The 22276-nt window shown below is 47.3% G+C and overlaps 1 protein-coding gene across 4 annotated transcripts in view; it reads right to left on the bottom strand.

Moving 5' to 3' along the window:
- Positions 1-22276, bottom strand: part of ADAMTS17 (ADAM metallopeptidase with thrombospondin type 1 motif 17) — a 326270-nt gene that overhangs the window by 184227 nt on the left and 119767 nt on the right. For all 4 annotated transcript variants that reach the window (XM_032342200.1, XM_032342198.1, XM_032342199.1 and 1 more), the window contains exon 8: positions 6693-6798. In XM_032342200.1, coding sequence (XP_032198091.1) covers positions 6693-6798 — 106 coding nt within the window. The remainder of the gene's footprint in view (positions 1-6692; positions 6799-22276) is intronic.

The following is a 22276-nucleotide window of genomic DNA, read 5'->3' on the forward strand; positions in this document are numbered from 1 at the left end:
TCTGTTGTACCTTCTTTATATAAGGCTGACACATCTAAGGTCTATGCTCTGCCTACCAGACTGAGCCCCACGGCAAAGGGTCCAGGCAACAGCTGTGGCTGCCGGGGCCATCCGCTAGCGGGTGACCTGCCTGATCACATCTGGCCTGCATTCACTCTGAATCTCCCCCACGTTGTACCGGGCAGCCTTCTTAATACAGATCACAGACAAACATTTCTTCTCTTCACACATCTGGATAATGGCTTTCCTTACTTCCTGTTCTGGGATCGAGACAATTCTTTTCAGATTGAATTGTGTCGACTATAGTAATAAGAACATTTCCCCCAGACGAGTTCTCTCCTCCCCTTTCCCTCCGCTCCCCCGCCCTCCCTAAACACTTGTCCACTCTCTGCCCACAAGGCACAATTCTCAGGGATGGGAATCAGATGACATTCCATGCTGCGCCCCAGGCAAGCACGTCCCTAGGCATGTGTCAATGAGACATCTTTCCAACATCCACTGCCCCGAGCTCATTTGCACTTTGTCACGTTCTGGCTAGAAACATCCAGAGTGCCTGGATCTAGCTTTTAAGGAATGTCTTCAAGGGAGGATACCAAGCGTCACACGGGAACTGCCTGGAGTCGAGGATCTCCCTCATTACTTCAGGGCGGCACGCAGGGGTATCCCACCTGCCCGGTCCTCGTTGGGCTAAGCAGAGGAACAAAGTCCTTGCTCTGCTCATGTCTCAGTGCTCCTTCCAGTTCTGCTAGCAAGGACAATGCTTCCAAAATACGGGGCATGGCTCCAATGGCCCATGGGGGTGTGTGTGTGTGTGTGCGCATGCGCTCACGCGCGCGCAGGCCTGAAAACCTGAATGTACCCCACACATTGTTGTAACTGAGCCCACTTATAACTATTTGCATGTCTGTGGGTGCACATATGACTGCCCCAAACACAGCTCCTTATTAGGACACTTGTATCTCTAAACCTCAGTCCAGCGTTTCTCTTCGGAGTCCTAGGGACTCAGTACCCTGCCCCTCACATTCCTCCCATGGCCAGGCACTTAACACTTTGTTCTGAACCCTCACAGAGGTCTCCTGGCAGGTGTCGGGTGAGAGGTGACAGGACTGACCCTGTCTACAAGGCCACGGTCAGGACAGCTGGGCTTTTCTCCACCCACCACGCCATGAATGCACATGATTGGTGGGGTGTCAGGGAAGTGGCAAAGGGAGTGGAATTCTGGCTGACTATGAGGCGAGTGAGAGTCAGGGGAGCAGGATCATACCCAGCATTGCTGCAGCCCACGTGATGGTGGCCCAGAGACAGACATGAGAATGTAGATGATGCCAGAAAGTAACAATGAAGCCCCTGAGGACAGGGAGACATGGTACTCCACCCTGGATGCACCGGGAATCCCTGGAGGGCCTTCCTTAGCACTCTCTCCCACAGAGGGCAAGTCCTAATTACTCTCGGGTGAAGCTCAGGCCACTGGCACTTAGATATGCTTCAGGGGCTCCCCTTGTATAGCTACGCCCACGTGTCTCCTGCACTAGGCTCCCAAGCTTCCCCAAAGAGAGAAGTTTTCAGAGGCCACAACATGAGGAGAGGTAAATTCCAGAACAGAAAGACCTGAGAAAGGGAATACGGATGTCAGGAAAAAAAAAAATTCCAGGATGATCAGGTGGGAAGAGTGTCTACCCTGAGAACAGGCAGAAAGAACCCAAATAGGGGGCATGGCCCTGGGGCCTGTCTGGAGGGCTTTTTGTAGATTTACTTGGGTTAGAGAAGTTTGCGTAGTTTGGAAGGACTCAAGGCAGGAATTGATCTGGCTCAGGCTTATCTAGCAGAGCCTCTTAAATCCAACAGAACCAGAGATTTACTTTCTGCAAGAGAAAGCTCTTTGTTTCTACCTATAAAGATAGGTCTTTTCTCCCCCTGTATGTGGGTGGCCGAGTGTGCACTATGCGGTTTCCCTCCCCTCTTTCAGCACCCCACCTAGATGGGCCTGTATTCAGATGTTCCCTGGGAGCTCTTGGTCTTACCTGATTGAGAAGCAAACTGCATGTTATGGTGTTCTGGGTCTCCCCAGGCCCTAAATGTCCATTTGAGACTCTGTGCCCTCCTCATCTCCCACTGTCTACTGCCTCCTCTGGGCCTGATCATGCCACCCCACCCCCCACCCCAAACAAAAGGCATTCTCACCAGCTGTTCTAGAACTGCTTCCTTTCTCCCTTTTACACTAAAACTCCCAAATCACAGCAAACAATATATTCTAAAATTCCCGTAGAAATACTATACTGGTTATTTTAATATTCTACTGAAGTCACTACCAACTCCCTCCTTCATCTGTGAGGGTGTCATCTGATTTTGCTTTTGCTTTTCCCATGGGCCATTAGTATGGACCTGGACCTAACCCTCATTGGGGGAGAATCCTATCCATGACCAGTCAGCGCTGGGCCTCAAAAGCACATGCTTGCCCAGGAGAAACAAATGCTTGCTTCTCACTGTTCCTCTTTCTCTTTAAAACCAAATATTGATAAACATCTTGGACACTGAGGTCTACCACAAGGCACCCTGTCCTGGTTTCTTGAGGGAAAACACCTGCGCAGTGCTGGCCCAGCTGGGCTGTGTCTCTCAAGGAATAGCCCCCTAACCTCTATCAGTTCAGTTATAACCAATAACAGCTATCAGCTACAGCTCTCTGGAGGGAAAAAGGTGCGTCACTGCCATCTTCTCACACTCAGGAGCTCTTCCTCTCTCCTGGTCACGGCAGGATGAAGGAATCCCTCATTTCCGGTTGGGTTCTCAAGCTATCATGGCAAGACAGGGAGACAGCTGCCTTCCCAAATGCACACTACTGAAGGAGAGAGGCAATCTTTCACCCCAAGAAGGCAACTAAATCATGAAGTCTCATCAGAAAACCCCAAAGTCAGAGTGCCTGGGTGGCTCAGTCAGTGAAGTGTTCAACTCTTGGCTTTGGCTTGGGTCATGATCTCAAAGGAGTGAGACAGAACCCCCACGGCTGACTCTGCGCTCAAAGAGAAGTATGTTGAAGACTTTCTCTCTCTTTGCCTTTGCCCTCCAACCCCTCTCTTTCTCAAATAATTAAATGTTAAAAAAGAAAAAAAAAAGAAAACCTCAAAGTCACTGTTATCATGGCCTCTGCATGGAGCTAACTCATCCTCCCAGCAGAAACATAGACAGAACCTCCCACATGCTCCACCTTGACTCCCACCAGGAGCAGCAAATCCTTCAGACCTGTCCAAAGCTGGGGCTGCAGTCTTTCCCACCCTTTTTCTTTCTCAGGTAATCAGAAAACTGTTGATCGTAGCTGAGGTACTTGAATTTCCTAGGGAAGTCCCTCTTGCAGATACGTTGTCTTTCTCCTGCAACTAGGATGCCATGGATTGTCCTTTCTGCCTTGGTTGGCAGAAATCTGAAGGTACCTTGGTTTTTTCGATATATAACAAGTTTTCTTCTTATTTCCGTCTCTTAGAACATGGGTCTTTAATAACATGGGTCATATTTCCGTCTTTTAGAACATGGGTATATTATCATAGAAGTGATGCCAAATCATTTCAAGTAGAGACTAGAAATTTTTAAAAAGTAATACTAGTTTCCTAATCTATTAAATAAAAGCTAAATAATACCTACTCCATAGAACTGATCAATAGCACAATGATTGCACAGCATCTAACACAGCAGGTGTTTGGTAAATGAGATCTGATTTGACTTAAACATAATTAGAACATTATTAATTCCTGTCCTAAGCAGAATTATTGATATTACCATGGCAAGAATTTTCCATTTAATTCATAACTTAAAACCCACATGATTAGAGACAGTTTATGGTACCAAAGAAATTATTTTTGAACTAACAATATGTAAAATATGATCATTCATACAAAGAGACACAGAAAGAGGGAGGAAAAACAAAATTCCAGGATCTGGATGAGTTAATTGAGGAAAATGAGCTTGATATTCCCTTTGTGTTTTCTGACACCCAAAGCAGGGAGAAAATCAGGTTAACGTATAGGACTCCCATTGTTGATAAGTGCAACGTGTACCTCACATGGAAAGTGAATTTTTCTCCTGACATTCAGAGCTGGAGTAATGGCTTGCACAGATTCTTATATGAGATACAGTGGGTAAGCAACAGAAGGGCCATACTTAGGAGCACCCAGGGGCAAAGGCACAGACCCAACTTTCAGAAGAGAAGTTTTACTTTATCAGTATTAAATTTTAGGGACCAGTGGGTGAGGTACATAGAAGGGTACTCTTTTTCATTTTCTAAAGCTTTCACTGAGAAATTTTCTTGAAGAGCATAGACCAGCGCTCAGGTCCTCCAAGAATACCCTCCTATCTTCTCTTAGTGTACATGTACTTAAAGAACATACTTAATTTAACTTAAGGAGTTAAATGACTCCACTCTGTTCCAATATGCAGCCACCTACAGGCTTCAGATCTGTGAAGCAGCCTGGCAAGTGGCTTCACTAGGACTAGAGGCTGATCCCTCTTGTCAAGCCCCCACACAGTCTTGCCTGGGGCTCCGAGCCCAACTGGTCAGAAGGGTCTGCAGATGCAGAGACTGTGGCTTCGTCCCTCAGAGACCTGCTTCCCATTGCTCGCAAATAATCAGTGACAACAGACTTCCTTGGGAAAACTATAATCGCCCAACTAGGGGCAAGGCCAAATGCTCGCAGAATTTATTGGCTTTGATGAACAATTAGGTGTTTGTTTTCGTAGGTAATTAGAGCGCAATAGCAAGCTATAAAGGGCCCTCCAAGAAACTGAAGCAGACTGTAGCTAAAGGCTACTGGAGTCGGACTGAATCTCCCCATTCATTCCTGCAGCCCTCCTGTGCTGGAATGCCAGCGGCCCTGCACAATCACACAGGTCAGCAGGCAGAAAATGGCCCCCGGTGCTCCTCACGTCCAAGGAGAAAGGCCTCCATGCGGCACGTGTGTGCTCACACATGGGTGGAAAGAGCACTCCAGTGTGGGCCCTGGCACTGAAGACTGCTTGGAATCTTGCAGTTCATATAAACAGATGCATCCAAAAGTCCACGACAATCCACATGTCAGAAAATGTTTTGACAACTGCGTTCTCAGGACCACTAGGTCCTTGATACTGAGGAACCACGACCAGCTGGGTGGGACCTTTGGCATGAAGAAGAGAAGAGAGGATGTTTGCCAAAGCCATACTGATTTACGTTTTTCTCTCAGCAACCACTTTCCACCACAGCTTTGAGAGTGTGTGTGTGTGTGTGTGTGTGTAGCAAATCAGAAATATGAATACATATTTGATTATGATTAATTTTTAAAAATTATTTCCTAGTAGTATAGGCAAAAAAAAAAAGTATGGGCAAAGGGCTGTTGCCCTTTGTATTTAAAAAATACAGTATTTAAAAAATACTGTTGAGATAAAAGAACTGTGTACTTAGAGACAACTACTCGTTTTGCTTCTTTTAGCCAATGACATGTTATTTCTGCCTTAATCGCAGGAAATACACACGGGATTATTATCATTTGCTAAGCTCACATCACGATACTCAGTAGGCACAAAAAAGGTAACAACCAAACCCATCTACGAGAGTGAAAAAAATGAGAATGGGACCAGAGAAAACAAGAACAAAAAATACAAATAAATCCACAGATACAGATAATCTTAGAGAAAATTGATTTTGTGCTTCTCCTTACAAACCGACTTTACTTTTGCAGAAGGTTGAGCTCACATTTAGGGTCCCGCGCATCATACTCAGTAGGTCATTAGAAAACACCTTATGTTTTTTCCCCAAGAACTAGATGTCTATTTAATTTTGTTCTACCCAACCTGGTATAAATTTTCCTATTGTTCTGCATGGTCTGACTGCCTCAATTTATGTATTTATTTTTTAAGTTCTCGTGCAGTCATACCACAGTTTTTTTTTCCCCTCAGAGAAATACAAAACAGACACCTACTGCAGGAGAAGTAGTAAACCCTCAAGCCACAGTTTTAGGGTCAGCTGGCATTCCACCACCTGAGATTTCCTGCAGGTGATCTCAATCTTGGGCCAGCCACTCAACCCCTCTGACCTTCTGTTCCCTCCTCTGAAAATCCGGGAGGCTGCCTCAGATCCTTCCTACAACATCTTTGGGCTCTGAGGTTTTATGGCTCTTCCCTCCTCTAGGGAAGAATTTCCATGGACAAAGGCAGCAGCTGATAAGTCTTTTAAACTACGACACTGACATTCTTCCTCAAGACAGTTGGACTTCATTGGAAACCGACTCTCAAGGAAATAGAAAGTCAACAGTATGAAGATAATCCCATTATCTGAACGAGAGAGTGAATCAAAGATCATGCTGGTCCAGGAAAGGAAATGCAACCAAAGAAGACATTCTGAGACAAACCTCTTTGCTCTGGACTATATGCACTAAGAAGAGACATGAACATGAAATGAACATTTCAAGTCTCAGATCATCTGGTCAGTAATCTTTATGGGTTCCCTGAAAGACTGGGACCCAGGCTTGCTGGCCTAGGTCTGTGATACAGAAGAAGCAAAGGCAAAGAGCAGCACTGTTTCAGAACGGAATTCAAGAAAAAAAAAATAAAATAAATATATATATATATACACACACACACACATAAATACATATGTTTAAGAATATATATATGCATACATATATTCAGGAAGGAACTGGAAAAGGCAGAACAATACAGAGTCTGATACTTACTTGTGGCCCAGCTCATGAGCGATGGTAAAGGCCAAATTGAGACCATTGTCTTCCGCAAGCACACATTTCCTCTTAGCACTGCACACGCCTCCTAAGTAAGCAATTCCTGCAGCAGAGACACAAAAACACATCCTCTTCAGAATGTGGGAGGCCCTGACCTCGCTAGGCCAGTTCATAAGGTCAACATCACTCAGGACGGGGAGGGGAGGGGCAGACTAGAATGGTAATGTTGCCATAGGGCTGGAGCCGTCATTCCAGAGCTCCTGCGGAGGATGGGCTGGTGTCTACTGCTTTGGGATTCAGCGACAAAGCATTAATGATAATAATAACCACCACGCAGATCACCCAAGCATTTAGTAGATGTCAGGCAATGTGCTGTATTTGCACGCATTATCTCATTTCATCGTAATTACCCAGGCTGGCGGTGACAGAGGGAGACCAAGGCTCTGCACATAAAGTGAGTTGGAGTGGTGTGTGGTGGTGGGATGCTCTCCAACTTCAACATCCAGGGTGGGGAAGAGGTGAGGCCAGCGAGGCAAGACCCCCAGCATGAAAAGCTGAAGGAGGGTCCCCCACCCCAGAGCTGACCCTATGCTTGCACACCCAGAGAGGAAGGGGATGCCTCCTTAAGTTCTGCACCCCTGTCACCTTCTTTCCCTCCTCCCAGTCCGAGCCCTGCAGGACCAGTACCCTCAGGGTGGGAGTAGGGCACCAAGGAGCCACTAGGCTCACAGAAAGCAGGCCAGGGAAGGCTGTGCATGATATTCAGAAAAATGTTTCAGGAGCCTTCCAGAGAGAATGAGACTGGGAGGGGGAGAGAGAGAGAGAGAGAGAGAGAACACCATGGAAGAGGAATCATCAGTGACGCTGAGCCCCATGGACCAACTCACTCATCTCCACACACACCTGACTGGGGTCCCTTGGCTGCTGAGACAAGAACAGAACCCAGGCCCCTGGCTGGAAGCCAGACTCAGGGGAAGGGTGTAAGAGAGGGACAGGAAGCTGCCAGCCTCTGGAGGATGGAGGGGAGTTTTCTAGGGGACAGAGGTTACCCTGGCAGAAAGGCATGTGTGAAAAAGAGGGCTTTGGCCCGCCATGTTTGAGGCACAGCCACATGTCTGCAGCTGTGAGCCACTCCCCACGGTAGCTCTCCACGTTCCCTGTTAGCGCCTGCTGTCTCTGCACCCGGACAGGCATCCCTCACTACCCAGGTGCTTCTCAATGACACCAGGTTTATCTCAACACCAGGAGTCCACAGGCCCCCACCCCTCCCAGGGCTTGGGATGGAACCCGTGTGAGGACGGGAAGCACCTGTACTCCCCAGGACTGTAGCCTCTGACCCCTTCATACAGCATGAGACACATGAGTGGGTGGTGGCCCAGGGCGGTAGGCATGGCGCACACTGGCAGCGGCTCAAGGTTCCCCTTGCTGTGAGTTCACAAGGGCTCTGGGGTGGGCTGTGGCTCCACTGGCCCCACAGCCAAGCATGTGCCGCCCAGGGATACCTGGTGACCAGGTGGATAAAGGCTGTCTCAGCCAGACTCCCCCCATCAGTGCTGTGCCCTGAGAGGAACTGTGGCCACTGGCATGAGAGGTGCCCATTTTCCACCCATGATGCCATGCCCCCCGCAAGTTGCATGCTGCCCCCAGTTTAGCGGGCCCCTTTCACTAATGCGCACCAGGTGTCTCAGGAGCAGACACCAGCCTTGCAGGCACAGGAACTGGGGAGGGAGGGAAGGAGTTGGTGGAAAGTGGAGGAAAATGGACAGGGGAAGTTAATTAAAAATGAACCTTTTTCCTTGCTTCCCAAAAGTGACACCTATCCTCTTTGTTGACACAAATCCAAAGGGAGGTGGCCCTCAGCCTCACACAGGACACTCCCTCCTTCCTTCCAACGGTCCCCCAGGAGCCCCAAGAGGCAGAGCTCCCTTGACCTGGACTCTACTCTGCAGGGAGATGCTGCTCTGGGACTGAGCTCACAGTCGACACACCGAGCCGGCACCACAGCACATGTCGATTTTTATTTGGGAATATGCAACATGCTTGGCCAAGGTTGAAGAATTAAGAAAAAAAAAAAAAAGAGAGAGAGGGAGAGAGAGAAAACGGGAAAAAAAAAATGAAATGTTAGTTGGCCTCAGGATGTGTTTTTTTTTGCACGTGGACATCATAATCCAGCAAAGCAGACATTGGAAGTAGAAAAATGACAACCAGAAAGTACATGATCCGGCTTCTTGGTGCCTTCAAGGTCATTATTCTGGTTTTGTTTAAAAATGCTTTGTGGGTTGCTGCACCAAGTCCAGCAGTGAGTAGGTGGAATGCTTCTACACAGCACCGATGGTATGTGCATGCAACACACACACACACACACACACACTCAAATGCACACCCAGCAGGCCTCTCCCGGCCTGGGGGCTGCAGCGTCCTGGGTCAATGAATCAATAAGAACAATCAGATGTGCACACCCCCCCCCCCCCCGGGGAAAAGCCATCTGGTGAATGGGGAAGGGAGGCATCTGAAGCCAGCTGTGCTGAGCTTGCGGTCCCAAGAGTCGCTGCTGAACCAGCAGACTTCGAAGCCACACGAACACGTTCCTGGCCCCTGCCGCTCTCAGCACCCGGAGCCGGCAGGCCTGAGTTTCCACTATAATTAGGTAACACGCAACATTACGGAAACAGCTAAACAAAGAGCCTTCCAATAATTGCATTTTAATTTTTCCAAGACACAGAGGATTTTTTTTTTAAGGAGAAAACAAAGGATCCGCTTATTTAGGAGAAATATTCTCACACACAGAGGTGGATTAAGATCTAGCGCTTTTGATGTATTCCAATCGTGCACAGCCTGGTCAGGAAAGCAAGCAAGGAAAAGTGCGTAAGAGAAGATGGCCCCCAAGATGGAGTACAGGAGCCTGGAGGCTTTAGGACCCACGGTGTGGAAATGCCTACAACTCACAAAGTCTGGAGAAAATCCCAGGTTGTGGTAAAAGTAAGAGCTGCAGGCAATAAGCGGCAATTGAGCCATGAGCTCCAAGGAGAAACAAAGCCCACCACTATTCCCTGTTCCCTGGAAAGAATGGAGGAGCAGTGGGAAGGGGAGGGGAGGCTGAGGCTGTGGCACCAGAGGGAACTTCCTATTGCACCGGAATTCCTTACACCTACAGTAAGACCCTAGAGTGGTGTTTTCCATGTCTTTAGCCTTCCATGATTTACAATTCTTAATTAAAAAGGGAAGAAAAGCAACATGGAACTTATTTTTGAAATGTTAAAAACATCAATTCCACATATTTGCAGAGCTCCTTGGAACAAAAAGGGAAACAGAAAGGCAACTGGCAAATACTGGGATCCCCTCTAGGGGCAAGCACAACTCGGAAGGCGTGACCCTCCCTTATTTGGTGGATATGGTTACTGGCCCCATTTTACACATAGGGAAATGGAGGCCCAGTAACCAATTATATGGCTGACCAAGCGGGACCCAGGTACAAAAACAGGACTGTCTCTAATACTGGTGCTCCTCCAGGTAAACCCTGAGCCTCCCTCACCAAAGCTTTGGTGACCAAGAACAATGAGTCATCTTTGCGGGTTTCAGAGATTTTCATAAATCTTAGCGTGTGCTTATGCAGAGATGTGGGTGGGATAAAATAAAGGTTTCAGGCATTTAAGTCCAAGCTTTTTTAAACTAAAGATAAAAAAGACTCAAGGAATATGTGCAACAATATTAGCAGTTACCTCTGCTAATGGTGCAGTTCACCGAGGATCTGACTCTTGGTTCCGGCTCAGGGCATGATCTTGAGGTTGTGAGATCAAGCCCTGGGTCGGACTCTGAGCTGAGCATGGGGTATGCTTGAGATTCTCTCTCCCTCTCCCTCTGCTCCTCCCACTCATGCGCTCTCTTTCTCTAAAATAAAAACATAAATCTTTAAAAAAAATCCAAAATGCCAACAATAAAAATGAAGAGATGTAAAGTTATTTTTTCGGATGCCTGGAGAAGTCTATCAGATTTATTCAGAAAAGCCAGAGTCTCCTAACCCATCTTCCTAGCCATGTCAACTCAGTGTGAACATTCTCCCTCTCATCCTTTCCTTGGTAGGACTGCAATTTTGGAGAGGAAATTGGGTGAGGAAGTTTAATTATTTTCTTTTTCAGTAGAAAACTGCATGATATAAGCACATAATTCTTAAACTCAAGAGTTGACCATATCCTTTCTAGATTAAGGAATAAACAACACACAACTGTATAAACTCTGATTTATCCACCAAATTGTCACATGTAAACAGTTTGCAGCTGTTGGCCTTATTGGCCATTACTCATACCTTCTTGGACTCTGCCTCTGAAAAAAATGGTAGAGTTTCTCCTACCAACAGCTCAAAGTACTAACACCATCATGGTTATCACTGGGACACCACGCTGCCAATTACAAGATAGCAACTTACAGCTCTTTACTTGGCAGTCACAGTGATTGAGACAGAGTTGCACATTCAGCCTTGTGGACATGACCTCACGCTGATGTAAACTTCTCTAAGTGATTGGAGGTATGATCTGAATTTGAGAACAGCACTTAGAAGCAAATGTCTTAGAGCCTAGGGTGTGACAAATGATAAAAAACTATGGTCAAGGGCGCCTGGGTGGCTCAGTGGGTTAAGCCGCTGCCTTCGGCTCAGGTCATGATCTCAGGGTCCTGGGATCGAGGCCCGCATCGGGCTCTCCGCTCAGCGGGGAGCCTGCTTTCCTCTCTCTCTCTCTGCCTGCCTCTCCATCTACTTGTGATTTCTCTCTGTCAAATAAATAAATAAAATCTTAAAAAAAAAAAAAAAAACTACGGTCAATTCTCATTATCTCTGGGATTTAGATTCTAAAAAGGCACTATGAACATGAAACTCTCATATACGGAACCACCATTCCTAGAGGACATACAGGAGTAGGTTCCTGTAAGCCTCTGGTCACAATACCTTTGTCAACTATAATATGTAAACTTGTTTTATGTGAGTTTCTGTTTAAAGGCACATTAATATATATTGTTGATTCATTAACTTTGAATTCATGGCCAACAATCCTATAACTCACGCCTAAATGAAACTTAATCTTGTATTTTTCTCTGTAAGACACACTGCAGCCCTTCTGTGCTTTTTAGAACACAAGACAGAACTTAAGCACTATTCCTGAAAGCCACTGTAAAAAGCAAAATCATCCAAAAACAAGCACAAAAATGTAAAATACATGGCACCAGAAGACCAAGAAAAGGACTTTTTTTTTTTACAGTATGAGAGTTGAAATGAGAAGGCAAAATGCCCCCTTGTTCAACCTCATCTGCGAGCAAGCCTCTTTGGTAACTCAAACATTTTGCTTCTCTGCACACAACTGCAAATGAGCACGTAAGCACTATAAACATTGATTTTAGAGTTACAAATAAATTTTAGCGAGTAGGCAAATTCACAAACACAGAATCCTTGAATGACAATGGACCATATTCTTAAAATTATGTCCTATTATCAGACACAATTATCCTTAATAGTTGCAATAAGGAAATTCTACATTTAATTGTCTACATTTAAGTGTTACATACGTTTCTTAACTCTGTATTACCTAAATTATTTGAGGACACCTGGGTGACTCAGTCGGTTGAGCATCCAGCTTTTGGTTTTGGCTTGGGTCACAATGCAGGGTCATGGGATCGAGCCCTACACACAGTAGACAGAACCTCTGCTGAAGGACAGGTGCAGCTTCTCACAAACTGGGATAGAACATGAAATATAAGGCTCTGGAAGGCTGGCAGGAGAGGTGGCCTGAGTGGCATGGTGCCCTAGCTGGGGACTGAGGAGCACCACCTTTCAGATCTGGCCCTATCTGTGGCTCTTTGTCACAACTCAGTGCCCCCATCTCCCAGAAACACAGCTGGATAAGCTCTTCCAGACCTACTCCTGCCTTGGCAATTCCACCTCCAGTTTCCCTGCTTCTTGTTTTCTGGATCTCTGGGTGTCAGTTACGATGGGTGGAAGAGGAGTTAGCCAAGATCTTTATTCCTACACCATGAACAGAGGGTGGGAGCCATGGTCAAAGAGGGGCACCGGCTCTCTCCTAAACAGGAGTATTGTAGAAGCTGCCACTGTAATTCAAAGCTACAGTACCTAACACTTTTTACTGAGCAGAAGACTGATGACCTGAAAAACCCAGCAACTTCCTTGAGGCTAAAGGAAGTAGTAAATGGGCGAAGTAAAGGTTTCAAGTCTGATCACTGAAGAGTTCAACATTCCTCATTTTGCAACTTAAAACAAAGTTAGAGTAGGCAAAGTAATGTAGGACTTGCATAAAGACAGACATTTAGACAGAACCGGGAGTCCAGAAATAAACCTGCATATTTACAGTCAGTCGATTTTTCAGCCAGTGTCCCAAGACCACCCAGAGAGGGGAGAAAAAGAGTTTTTTCAACAAATGGTACTGTAACAACTGGAAAGCCACATGCTGAAGAGTATCAAGTTCTTTCTCTTCCCTCCCCTGTCCCAGCGTGTTTGGGATTTCAGATTGATGTCAGACCCCCTTCTTTACATGGTAACCCCCAGATTAACTCCAAATGGATTGAAAAGCTAGATGTAAGATCTAGAACTATAAAATGCTTAGAAGAAAACAGAGGAATAAGTCTTTCTGATACTGGGGTAGGCAAAGCCTTCTTGGGTATAACATCAAAGGCATAAGGGGGGGCCGATGCCCATGCCAGTGTATTCATGGGTGCAGTCACCATCCCTGGAACACAAGAATAGCTGTGCGGGGGCTGGGAATGAGGTGGGGAAGTGGGGCGTCACCAAAACAGGCAATGATTGTGCTGACATATCCCAAAGGAGCTTCCCAGCCTTCTCCCTGCACCGTAGCTTTCTGCTAATCTGCCCAGCAGCCTCTGTCACAGGCAAAGTTGCTGAGCCTGTCCAAATGTCACAAGACCTGCTTCTTTGAGATAGGGGTTTCCTGATTATGATCAGAATCAAGGAAAACCACACTCTAGTTTTCCCTAATGCCTCCAGGACCCAGGGTTTGGGGAAGAGATGCCACCACAACTCCCAGTGAGGGAATGACACAGCCAAGTCCCCAGAAAGGACTGGAGGGTCCCAGGGCTGGAGCCACAGTTCCTGCAACATTCTGATGAGTTCAGTAAGTGTTAAGTGTAGGAGTCAACTTTCCCTGTAATTTACAAGTGTGGAGCAAAAAAGTTCATCCCAACAGTTTACTGCATTCTTTGAAATCCCAAACACGCTGGGACAGGGGAGGGGAGAGAAAGAACTTGATACTCAAAAGACCAGGACCGACATGAGCCAAGTGCACAGCGAGGTCCTGCAGATCTCCCACCCTCCAGGCAAGATGGCACCTGTGTCCCGGTGGGGCCCAGCACATGGGAGGGGAACTCCAGGGAGTAGACTTAACGTTCCTCAAATAAGCAAGACGCAGCTCAGGGGTTCTGAAACAGGCCTGGACACCCACCAGGAAGGGACCCCAGCAGGTTCACCTCAGGACATCAGAGGGGAGTCTGTCCGGACATTCTTTTTTTTTTTTTTTTTTTTTAAGATTTTTATTTATTGATTGATTTGACAGACAGAGATTACAAGTAGACAGAGAGGCAGTCAGAGAGAGGAGGAAGCCGGCTCCCTGCTAAGCAGAGAGCCCGATGCGGGACTCGATCCCAGGACCCCTAGATCATGACCTGAGCCGAAGGCAGCGGCTTAACCCACTGAGCCACCCAGGCGCCCCTGTCCGGACATTCTTAAAGCTCTCTTACTCTGACAAACACTTCATATCAAGTGTTTCCCGACTCCCTGTATATGATGGTATCGTGCCAGGTGTGGGATCCCAAGTCGAATAAAAGCCACGCAGGCCTAGAAGGAAAGACAGCTCTGAGAACGACATCCAGCAGAAAGCCAGGGAGGCCGGTGGCACCGAGAGAAGAGATGCTGTAAATCAGGCGCTGAGCCGGCAGGCTGGGCGCCAGGGTCTCAAGACACAACTTCCCCAGGGAGCTGAGCCCACAGACAGCTTCTCAGCAGCGCGAACAGTGGAGACCGAAGCTGGAGCTTTGGCACCGAATCTCCTGCGGCCTCCTGCCATACGTCACCTGTTATTTCGGAACACCCCCCAACAGCCATGCCCTCATCCTCACTTCCGTTCAGTCGACCAGCACTTCCAGGCACCCGGGGCCGCGGCTCGTTCCTCAAGCAGAAGCGTTTGCCCGCAGCACCTGCTAGTGCCACAGAAGCTGGAAGCCGATGAGCTCCCTTCAAAAGCCCTCTGAGCACTCGCATGTGCTCCCCCAGCGCAAGCGGGGCACAGACCTGCCTTCCAGCATCCGCCGCTCCAAAAGCGTGACTGCCTCAGAAGCCTGCTCGATGGCTGCACCCCCGTAACACTGCGGTCTCTCCTGCGCATGCGTGCGTGCATGCCTCTGCGTGTGCGCACGCAGAGGGAGCGTGTGGACGTGAACCCTGGGCACGTGACACAACAGTCTTCCTGGAAGCTGGCGCTGGGAGAACGATGCCCACACTCCCACAGAAACGGACACAGACAAATTTCAAAAGCGTGAACGCATTCGTGTTTTTGCATGGATGGCATTGCTTATCGCTTGTTTTTGTCAATAATTTTACAAGGGGCTTTGGCAGTCGCTTCAACAGCTTTAAGACTCCTTTGTCCTCCTCTCTCGCCACCTGTCCCCTTGACTGGTAGGTTAGCAGGCTCTCCCTCTCCCTCTGGGAAGTTGGGGTTTTAGGTGGGGGTGAGGCTGAGAGGACAGGGGAGGTGTTGTGTCTAAAAATACCTCCTCCGTGTGGGAAAAGAGACAGCTGAGGCTTCCTCGGGGCCAAATGTCTCCAAAGGGGTCACAGAGTGAGTCCAGGGGCTCCTTGGAAAGAAGAGCACGTTCCTAGCCCTTCTGTGGCCAGAGGATGGGCATGAGTTACAGTCTGTCAGCAATTCTGTTTGAACTTGTTCGAGAGCCTGCAGGCAGAGCCACAGGGGAAAACGGCTAAATCCTGCCATTAGCCAGTGCTAGGAAGAAAGCGAAATGATGGGTGGCTGGTAGGAGGGACTACACACATTTTCATCGTGCCCAGTGTGGAGGACTGTGTTGTGTCCCGCCAGATTCACAGGCTGAAGCCCTATCCCCCAGTGTGACCGTATTCAGAGATAGGTTCCTTCAGGATATAATTCATTTCAAGTGAAGCCATCAGGATGGGGATCAAACCTGATATGAGTGGTGTCCTCAGAAGAAGAGGAAGAGATGCCAGAGATCACTCTCCCATGCATGCACAGAGAGCTCATGTGAGGGCCCAGTGAGAAGATGGTTGTACAAGTCAGGAAGAGTGGCTTCACCAGAAATCTACCCCAGGAGCATCTTGACCTTGGACTTCCAGCGTGAAAAACGGAAAAATAAATGTCGCTGGATAAGCCACCCAGTATGGGGTATTTTGTTACAGTAGCCTGAATGGACTAGTACACCCAGAGCTTTATCTAGATACAGACTGGAAGTGCTACCTATTCTGCTTCCTCACATGAATAATGGACAAAGACAGTGGCCACAGGAGCCTGCCATCCTCATGTGCTAGATGACACCAGAGCTGCCTCACAGGCTGTGGGACCAGGCTCACCATTTTTAGGGCATAGCTTCATAACAGGGAACCAGTCTGGAAAGTTGTATGGGCCATCTGGCTGAAACAGTGAAAATGCTTGGTAGAGAAGTCCCAGGGTGGAATGCAAGGAGTCAGAGAAGTGTCTCTGGCTCTGTATTTCAAAGTCGAAACACTTCAACCAGTGGCACTTGGAGACAGAGGTGACATCGCAGTCATTTGGCAGTGGGGAGCCCAGGCGAGTTAGAGCTGGGCTCCCCATCTGGGGAAACAAGGAGAGACGTGGGAAGACAATGTTGTGCCCAATGCAGACCCACGTCTATCGGCATCTGGAAAGTTCCCCATCCCTACGAAATGCTCTCGAAAAGCTCACAGGCGTAGACTTCAAGAGAAGAGTCAGTTTCCGATAAGGCTTGTAAAGGTTACACAGTCCTAGGTCTGAAGAATAGGAGGCTGAAAACCTTTTTTCAAATCCTCAGGGAATTGCAAAGAACACCTGGAAAAGGGAATGGGGAGCCAGGGAACCGACCCTTCTGGGTCTGTGTGGGAATCTGCAAGCCTCACCAGGCACCCAGCAGGCCCCCGAATTTCCACCACGCAAGGGAAAGGGAGCCCTGCTGCTGTTTCTGTTCAGTGAATCTCAATAAAAGCGGAACCAGCAGCAACGGGCATTCTGTGTGCCTGGGCCAAGTTCAGGAAGCTGGGAAACACAAATGCCGCTGTTCTTTTCACCTTGACTCATTCAAAAATTACAAGAGCACCAGCCAGGAGACACTGGAGCTGTCGATGCAGACATCCAGACAGTGGTTACGTGTGGGAGGAGAGGGGCCGTGACTGAGATGGGGCCCAGGGAGGGGCATCCGCTTGGTTGACGAACTCCAGTGCCTGACTCGGGTGGTGATGGCAAAGAGGTTCCTGTTAATTTACTGAGTGACTGAAAAAGTCAGGTCTGGTGATTGTTCAGGGAACAGACACCAAAGGGGCATGCGTGAGTCTTCCCAGAGGCCAGGACTGTCTTATTTCTGGATCTGGGCTGTGGTCAGGAAGGGTACTCCGTCCAGAAAGATCTGCTGAGTGGTGCACTTAGATATACTCTATGTTTAAGTGAGATTCCATTTAAATTTTATATAAAGAGATGTGAAATAGGAAAGTATGGGCCTGATTCAGCAATGTGGGAATGACCAAGACTAGAGGCCAACACAGACGACAGGATCTGATGTATAGTATAGTGACTGCCCTTGAAATTTGCTAAGAAACACCTAAATGTTCTCACCAAAAAAAAAAGGAGAGGAGAAGGAAGGAAGTAAATATGCGAGGTGATAGATGTGTCAATGAACTTGAGTGGAATTCCTTCATAATATCTACATATATCAAATCATCATGCCATACACTTTAAGTATACTACAATTTTACTTGTCCATGATACCTTAATAAAGCCAGAGGAAAAAAAGGAGTTTTCATGAAGAGCATTCAAGGGTCACAGGTTGATGAAGTCATGGTGCTAATAATTAGTTCATTAGTCACTGGGATTAAACGAGTCAGTCTATTTTTATCTGCGTCACCAGACATCACCTGGATTACCTGCATTTCTCAGACCACATGACCTGTTTCTATAATTCACCTTCACTGTCTTGCAAGGACTCTCGCAGCGGTATATTCTTGAAACTTGTCTGAGACAGCCTTGATAAGCAGCTTCATACTCAGCTGTATTTCCACAGGAAAAATAAAATACGAGGTCATGCATAGACATGTTTGCCAAGTTAGCAAAAAAGAAAAAAAAAAAGAAGAAGAAGAAAGAAAAGAAAAGCTTTCTCAGAGTAATTAAGAATCCACATTTCTTGCTAAATGCTTAGCCCAGCAAAGTCACCCTCTTGGGGATGAAACGTGAAATCGAAGTGAGACCCCAGGACAAGGGTCTACAGCAGCACCAGGCGCACTTCGAATTCATGCTTGGAATCCTATAGGGTGGACCTGGCTCTCGGGCTGTGCTTAGGGGTGCAGGGAGGAAGTCAGGCCAAGCCCCAGGGCAGCTCTGCAGGGCTCCCCAAGCACAGGTGTGTAAATTTCCCCACTGGCAGGACACTACAGCCCCTCAACAAAAGAAGTAATCTAAGGTGGGAGTTGGCTCTCATTTGGATATTGACATAATGTTCACAGCTAGTCAACCTACCATGACGAGCCCTCTCTTCTGATGACCTAGGGAGCCACAAGAGGGGCTTTGCTTCTGCTGACAGGAGGCAAAAAATGAAGTCATTCCTTTTGATTAAAAAAACCACAAAAAACAAACAAACAAACAACAACAACAACAAGAAAAATAAAATAAGACAAAAGCAAGCGTCTTAAAAAACGAATATTGAAGAGACTGGGACTAGGAAGTTAGGAGGACAGCAAGCACAGGGAGAGGAAGCAAGCTGATCTGTTCTGGAGGGGGCAGACAAAGAAGATGGCCAGCCTCTGGCATGGCATGAAGTAAGTGGGCTAAATTCCCAGGCTCTGCCTTTAGGTTCACGTCCTTTTGCTGCTTTATGCCTATGGGTATGACTCATGACCAAAAGGCTACTTGTCTTAGTTTGATGGAGTCACTACAACAAGATACCACAGTCTGGGTGGCTTACTGACAACAGTAAGTATTTTTAGTAAAATACTTAAATAGTAAGCAACTATTTTTCATAGTTCTGGAGCCTGGAAGTTGGAGAGGAAGCCAGTGCGGTCCAGGGAGGGTCCTCCTTCAGGTCACAGAGACCATCTTCCTATTTTAGCCCCATGTGGCAGAGGCGCAAGGGAGCTGTGGGGATTGTTACAAGGGCACTGATCTCAAGCTTGAGGGCCCCACCCTCAACCTCATCACCTCCTAATACCATCACCCTGAGGATGAGGATTCCAACCTATGGGTTTGGGTGCTGGTGGGGATGTGACACAAACATTCAAACCATAGTAGGTACCCTGAATTTTGGGATTACTCTAGGCTACAAAAATAGTGTGAATGTCAGTGTCTGTGTCTACAATGTCAAAGGCAGAGAATACGCATGTGTTTCTCATCTTTTAAGCATTTCACACACTTCTGTGTCACGTCTGTGCTGACGAAGTTCCCCGTTCCCTCCCCACCCCCCATCTCCATCCCCAGGACCAGGCTCTCATTCAAGCCCTGCTGTGGCATTCTACCAAGGCTGGTCAGTCTGGCCATCTCAACTTACCCCAGACTCAGCCCACACCAAACGGGACTTGCTACTCCAAACTGAGCCTCCTCAAGGCCCCACCATCCCCCACTTTCAAGTTCAGAAGCTCGCATGCCCCTCTCTTTCTCTCTGTCTCCCACCCCATCTGTCATCACCATTTCCTGCTGCTCACAGACTCTGAGACTTATTCCCTACTTCCTGGGTCCAAGCCCAGACCTTAGCCATCACTGGTCCTCAGTGGTCACCTCCCCCAATCCCTTCTCTAGTCCTCAAAAGTCCAGACTGGAGGGTACCTTCCTCCACTGATTCTTCCCTGATCCTACCAGGCTCATTCCTCTCCTCCTCTAGAGGCCCAGAGCCCATCACAGTACCTTCCTGCAGTAGGAGCCCCATACTCGTGGTAGCCCAGGCATCTGAACAAAACTTACATCTGTAAATATATGAAGCAGCCTCTCTGCAAATGTAAGCAGTGTGGAACAATGAAGGTTTACACGTCCTCAAATGAATGAATGAATACATATCAGCCCTGCCAGCTTGATCTCTGTATAACGCCACCCTCTGTGGCTTACAAGAGGTCAACTGGAATAGGGGAGAATTAATGAGGAGCAGAAGGAGGCTGATGACTGCTAACATTTCTTGAAACATTTACCATGTGTGCACCAGGCCCTGTGCTGAAGATTTCTGTGTGGTATCTCATTTTATACTTACAATCACCTGGTAAGCTACATACCACTATTGTCCCCATGGTACTAATGAGGTCCCAATGAGGTACTACAGAAGTTGACAACTTGCCCAAGTTCCAGCAGCAAGTGAAGGTGCTGGGATTCGATCCCAGGTCTTTTGTACCAGAGGCCTTGCCTGAAACTTGCATCAAAGGCTGCCAACCGGTGCCCACATGCTGGATCTGGACTGCAGAGGTGATAGACCATTTAATAAACGGTGCCAGGGCAGTGGGAACAAACTAATTATGTTTTCCACCATGTCATACCACATACAAAAACAAACTCTAAACGTTAAATGTACGAGTGTGAAAACAAAACTTTGACTCCCTCAGAATGAAATGCAGGGGTATGTCCATCAGAAGGAAATGCAGGGGGATATCACTATGATCTTAGAGTAATGAAAACATTTTTTAAAGATTTTATTTATTTAACAGAGTGAGAGAGAGAGAGAGAGAGAGAGATCACAAGTAGGCAGAGAGGCAGGCAGAGAGAGAGGGGGAAGCAGGCTCCTTGCTGAGCTAAGAGCCTGATGTGGGGCTCGATCCCAGGACCCTGGGATCATGATCTGAAGGCAGAGGCTTAACCCACTGAGCCACCCAGGCACCACATTAGTCAAAATATTTTAAAGCAAGACCTAAAAGCTGCAATCATTAAGGGACAGGACTGAGAAATCTAGCTAAATCTATACTGAAAATGTCTACCTGAAAAAAACATCACAAGGTTAAAGACAGAGGACAGATGATGTGATTTTCAACTCTGGCAGCCAAGCAAAAATTTAAAAGCTGCTCCCCCTCACCAGTAGTCAGAAGTGCAAACTGGCTGTTCCCACCAAGTATGCTGATAAAACCCAGCAAGGTCAGCAGGATTAAAGACCCTCAGATGACTTTAATGAGAGTATACAGGGATAGAAAGGCCATTTCAGAGAGCAATCTGGCCCATCCAGAAAAGCTGAATGACACACAGGCGCGGAGAAGTGACTCTACCCCAGAAAGTACCAGGCTGCATCTCTGCATGGATGGGTCCCCCCAGCTGGCCCTGGTGACAGGAATCTCCATAGCCCATGATACACAGACACACACGTACCTGTGTGTCCGCACATGTCCACACACATGACCACATGTGCACACACATATACGCACACACACAACCACCACTCCATAAGATGCAATTACCATCCTCATTGACACGGGAGAAAATCAAGGCACCAACAGGGTGAGCCTTGCCTGGGCTCATGCTACAGCCAAGAGGAAGAATCCATTGACCTGGGCAGTCTGGCTGTAGGTTGCCCCTCTCCCATCCCTGAGCAGGAGGGTGCCTCTGCTTCAGGGAACAGAAGGGAGGCAGGGGAGATAGACACATAGCCAGGTCTGTACCTAATACGCTATAGCAGAAGTCAGCCAACTACTGTTCAAAGTCCAGGGAGTTTTCTATTAAAACATATACTAAAAAGGCTCTAACACAGATGTCTTTAACCCTTCACACTGGCAAAATCTGGTTTATGTGCGTGTATTTCTTGCAAGAAGTTTATAGCTTTCCTCAAATTTCCAAAGGGGTCCAGAACCTCAAAAAAGTTAAAAACACTAAACACAGGAATCTCAGAATACAATCAAGGACATTCCCTAGGAAAAAAAAATCCTCTGGACAGCCAAGTCAGACTAAAAGATCCTGAGAAAATTATCCTTCAGCCCTTAGGGACTACCCGAGCATTGTTCAAAAGGTGATATCCACCAACGTTTCATAGAATGTGCTTTTCTTTGCCAGATCTCAACTGACTGACTCAGAGTAAAGGGGAGTAAGGGTCTAACCGCCATTATTCACCAACAATGCTACTCTTAAAAGAGCAGCCAAAACGATGTCAGTGGTGGAAGGGGGTGGGGGTTCTGTCAATTAGGAGTGTGTGTTTTATTGAAGAAACACCTTCAATTAAGTATCCAAGTTACAGTGGACACTTCTGTCAAAAGGAATGTAACAATGGAAGGAAAAAACAGCTGGGGGATAGGCATGCACACACGTATGATTTGCAAATACATAACCCAGACTGTTTAAATATATGTGTGAACTTTTCAAAGAAACCACTGTTCTATTCTGACAAGG

This window comes from Mustela erminea, chromosome 5 (genome assembly GCF_009829155.1).
Source record: "Mustela erminea isolate mMusErm1 chromosome 5, mMusErm1.Pri, whole genome shotgun sequence".
Classification (NCBI taxonomy): domain Eukaryota; kingdom Metazoa; phylum Chordata; class Mammalia; order Carnivora; family Mustelidae; genus Mustela; species Mustela erminea.